The 4,768-nt window shown below is 38.4% G+C and overlaps 1 protein-coding gene across 1 annotated transcript; it reads right to left on the bottom strand.

Annotated features, from left to right (window-relative positions):
• Positions 1-2,059: 2,059 nt before the first annotated feature.
• LOC140929819 (uncharacterized) lies at positions 2,060-4,768 on the bottom strand. Its single transcript, XM_073379515.1, has 3 exons — positions 4,346-4,768; positions 2,975-3,057; positions 2,060-2,454 (listed from the first exon to the last, which is right to left on the bottom strand). The coding sequence occupies exons 1-3, from the start codon at positions 4,678-4,680 to the stop codon at positions 2,291-2,293; spliced, it is 582 nt and encodes a 193-aa protein (XP_073235616.1). The 5' UTR covers positions 4,681-4,768; the 3' UTR covers positions 2,060-2,290.

Below are 4,768 nucleotides of genomic sequence, written 5' to 3'. Positions count from 1 at the left end.
AGGCTTTTAAGTAATACATAAATATGTCTGCAATTTTTACACAGAGCTATGATACAAAAGAAAACATGATGACCCTTTGATATGATCAGGCATCTAGCAATAGTGCAGGGTTGTCATTAAGAATTCTAGCAGAAGGAGAAACGTGTAACATTAGAAGAGAACATTTTGAAAGAGGCTCCTCATCTGAGTAAAAAATATTCACAGGCTACTGAACGTCAGCTGGAGAATTTTTCATGGTAAACGAAGAATTCTCTGATCTTTGATGCCTAAAGAACAACCTGAATAGTGTGAGTCAGACAGTAAGAATCTTTTTTGCCAGTTGTGGACTACCTTTCCTATTGAACTGTTCGATCCATGAACATTTAACACGCTGATAAATCAAGTATCACATCAGGGAAAAAAACAAGTAGCACCACATGGGTAGCCTGCGTTGCAGCCGGCCCACGCACTTGACTAAACCATTTGTATAGTCCGTCTGCGAATTAGTGCACAAAACCTCGTTCTAATATCCTGCAGAGTCGCAAGGACATATGTGAACGTTTCGGATAGGCGGATTTCTTACGTGTTTCTTATGAGCCTCACGATTGGCCTAATTCTTACGTGTGCGTGACGGTTGGGCGCAGTGACATGTCAAAATTCACAGAAGGGAGTCGGCAAGGATCGTTTACCGTAAACAATGAAAGAGCAGTTCGAACTTTAAAGCCGTCTTCTAAACAAAAAAAATGCTTTGAGAGAATTCCTTCAAGGCCATAATTTGCTTGTAAATTTGCCGACTGGTTTCCCAGCGTCTTCCAAACGCTGCAGATGCCCTGCCGCGTATTCTGCAATCTAGCCGACAGTTCTAGAGTCAAAACAAATTAGGAAATCATGATATTCACGGCGAAAAAAAAGTACACACATGTAGCTATCCAGGTCCAGGCATTTCAGAGAAAACCAAAGAAACTAAGGTTATTTAGCCGCAATAAAAAAGTTTAAGGCTTTAGCAGAGGTAAAAGAAAAATGTTTTAATGGTAAACTGCATCTGTGATCAAATCAGTTTCATAACCTCTAAATGTGAGACTCAAAGCGGGAAAAAAATTGAAAAGTGTAGAATACTCCACGCACTGCATAAACTACGTGAAAAGAGAGCAAAAAAAACCTCTGTTGCTCAAACTGACTACTCTAAGGTCATGTTTCACACTATCACGAGCTCAGTCTCTCTTGTCACGAGCTGTTAGTTGTGTTTGGCTTTTCAACACTTAATTCAAATTGGACTAATCACAAACTGTGTAAGAAATTAGCCAATCAAAAACGCCGACATATGTCCTTGCGACTCTGCGGGATTCGAACACGATATTGTGCACTAATTCGCAGACACTATATACAGAAGGTTTAGAGCATCTGCGACGCAGGCAACACATGGGAGTTCATCTCAGAGTACGCGATAACCTACATACCTTACACACGACTGCAAGTTTTTTGAACTGCTTAATATGTCTGATATAGATCAACTCCTTGTCGCACTAACATTTTGACTTTGGGTTATTTTGGTCTAAAAAACTGGACGTAAAGTTTAGCTGTGTCTTCATCAGATATTAAGACACTCATTAAACATTAAATTTCTTTTGTTTTTTCTTTATGAATAAATTTATTATTTATGAGTATTTGATTTCTATCTTAATGGACTCTGTAACTGTTATGGATATGGTGGAGGCCTCCTCAAGTAGACACCCTCTGTTGGTCCCTTTCATTCTTCAGCCATTTCTTTGTCTCACTATTAAAGCTATACTTCTTTCTAACCCTATACTGACAGTTGCATCTAAGCGTGGACAAAAGACAAAAAAACATGCGCTAATTGGATGCCAGACATGACATGTTTTGCCACCAAATGTTTGAAGTTTGACAGCCGTTAAAGCAAACTGTCGCACCTAAGGTTTAAGTTGTTTATATGTTTTTGAGCAGCATGTTCTTGAATCTCATCTTTTATTTTTCTCAACTTTCAGGAATATTTCTCACTCAGAAACAAGCACACTGGCTTTTAAAAATTATTCTTTGGAGTATACAACTCCAGAAATGATCATATTATTAACTCTCATAACGTTTTATCTTCAATGTATATTTGACAGTGTTAGAAGAAAATCAACGCCGGTCCCAATGGTGTCCATCTTAGAGATAACTTAGATCCATCCAGACAGACAATATTGTACAGTGAAAATCGTCCTATTTGTAACATTGCGGCCATCTTTTCATGTCACACATGCAGCAGGAAAAGGGAATGCTAGCAATATTATACCTTATATAATTTAAATAATCATAGTCCTTTTGAGTCTTTATTTGTAGCAGTTGTATCAGATTTTGTCTCTAGAACACTTTTGTTATCTGTATTCTCTGTCTCTTTTGTATCCATGTCTCTAAACCGCTTCAAGTCTGAAATGACATTCTCTAGTGTTCCTACTCTTTTTCTATGAAGGCGTTCTAATGGATAATAAAAAAGATTTCACTCACATCAGCTTGCTGAAAACTTAATATATACTAACAACAAAAACAATCAGAACCTTTGAACAGGATGAGTTGATGACAAAAATGGTCTTTAAAAGGTAATCTTAAAACGTTCTTGCGTCTAAGTTACTTGATCTGAGGAGGCGGGGTGGGGGCAGGTCCAGGTTACTCACTACAGGTTAATTAAAGTGATGGACAGCTGTTGTGACCTTGCTTGGGTTTGAAATTAGCACCCAAGGACTTTTGAAGGTTAGACATTTTGGAACGGACCTTTTTGGGGTGGAATCATTTTTCCTGCGCTAAAGGAAGAATATTTTCTGCTAGATTTTATCCTCATGAGACGTTTTGAGGGTTTAACAAAATAAAATTTGATTCCACTGCGACCATCTATTTATTATTCTATTCTAATGCCATTCATTAGCAGTTGTAACCAGGGTTTATTTTATACAGCTCAACCCCGTAGCCATTAAGCATTAAACCAAAATTCAAAACAAACCTGTCTTCGGAATTTTTCTTGTAATGTGTGAAGTTTCATCAATGGATTCTTCCATGTAATCAAAGGCCGATGGTTCAGGAGCCCTGCAAAATAGGCATTGGTTACAAATGAAGCATACAGACAACTGTTTTTAGGACAGACACTGCTAGGTTAATTGTCATCAAGTGTCTGAGTGTGTTAGGCAGACATCTGCCTAACAGGTACAGGGAGTCAAGGAAAATGACAACAACAGCAGGGACCAACTCCTGTTGTCCAATTAAGGGCAGGGTCCACCTCAACTGGCTTCTGGCATAGACGAACCAGATCTCTGAGCCCATCAGTAACATGCCTTTAGGGATGTGGGGAAGTGTGTTACAAGTTAGCTATCATCCACATGTTGTTCTACATCCATTTACCTACAGGTCCTCACTTGATCTTTGATCTTTGTAGGTTTTATAGACACCCCCTTCAATGACACTTGATCAGGGCTGTCAATCCCCCATGTCTTCAAATATTGAGAATTGACAGGAAAGGGATGATAGATGATGTCATATTGCACGGTATACAACATCATTTGTGCAAAAAATACTTGTTGACCTGATCGTCATGAATTTGCAATGTTTCAAATTATTGCATATATTACAATGAAATATTATACCATACTGAAGTTTATAAAGAAATGTTCTATGTTACTAGTAAAATAGCTCAAACAACATAGAATATTTAAAAGTTTACTCTCACAAAGTCGAGTCTACAACTGAATGACAATCTTCGGGGAATATCCAGGAGATTTTGTACTCTAATCTGGAGACCGGGAGATACAGTCCAAAATCTGGAGTCTCCTACATTATCCGTGAGAGTTGACAGCACTGTTTGATTGGTAAAATTTGGGTTGAGTTAATGTTTGATTTCCAAACCCAATTGAAGTCAATCAAATAACTGGAGTTCGATTACGTTCGATTGACTACACCAGGATTGTGGGGTGCAATGTGGTTTTAATAAGATCATCACAAGCATGATGTCACATCAATACTGGGCTTAACTGCAGAATACCCGACCACTTCAAAGCTATAACCCCTAAAACAGTGGCTATGTGGCACAAATGTATCACATCTATTTTGAAATCCCACACGTTAATTGCCCGAATACAGGTTTTTAGTCAGTACCAATAGTATAGTGAAAGAGCAGCCGGATTGTCAAAAAGCGGAACCGGAAACGCTTTGACATCCCGTGAGTTTGTATGCGAACGTACATGTACAGAAATGAGACTAAGAACAGAAATGATGCGATTTACTAGAAAAGCAAAAAGAGGTGGATTTCATGAATCAAAAACAGTGGAATTCTCTAGCTCTTAATCTTTTCTCCATAACATTAATGATTGTACTGACTTACTTGTCCTTCTCGACGTTAGCAGCAAAGATCGCATTCAGTTTCCCATCAGGTTCAAGAACAGTGCTTGTTTCTTCAGCAGTTGAATTGATTACTTTGTCCTTTCCTTCTTCTCCTTTTTCTTCCTCGCAGGGCTGTACAACATTCTCTTTTACACTACGTCTGCACTCCTTAACTTTGAGTTCAATAAAACCGTTTTTCTCGATTTCTCTGTAAAGAAGTAAAACCTTTAAAGGAATATCCAGCTCGTCTTCCACTTTATTTCCCTTGGCTTCAGAGCTATCTTGCTCGTCATCACTTTTCGGGACATTCCACTCGTCTGTAATGGACGCGGCCATGGTAGAATATCATTATTTTAAATCACAAAGTAAGTTTAACAACTCGACAATCCTGACAGTTCCTCTACCAATCCCGCCATTTGTAACG

The sequence above is a fragment of the Porites lutea genome, chromosome 3 (assembly GCF_958299795.1).
Source record: "Porites lutea chromosome 3, jaPorLute2.1, whole genome shotgun sequence".
Classification (NCBI taxonomy): domain Eukaryota; kingdom Metazoa; phylum Cnidaria; class Anthozoa; order Scleractinia; family Poritidae; genus Porites; species Porites lutea.
The sequence above is the reverse complement of the archived record's forward strand: the minus strand, read 5'-3'. Positions and strand labels throughout refer to the sequence as shown.

What these genes read in the sequence shown, in the direction of transcription:
- LOC140929819 (XM_073379515.1), bottom strand. Translation starts at nt 4,680, where the DNA reads ATGGCCGCGTCCATTACAGACGAGTGGAATGTCCCGAAAAGTGATGAC. An exon ending in GCTAACGTCGAGAAGGACAA is followed by an intron (nt 3,058 to 4,345) that starts GTAAGTCAGTAC and finishes CCTATTTTGCAG; the next exon opens with GGCTCCTGAACCATCGGCCT. An exon ending in AAGAAAAATTCCGAAGACAG is followed by an intron (nt 2,455 to 2,974) that starts GTTTGTTTTGAA and finishes ATTATCCATTAG; the next exon opens with AACGCCTTCATAGAAAAAGA.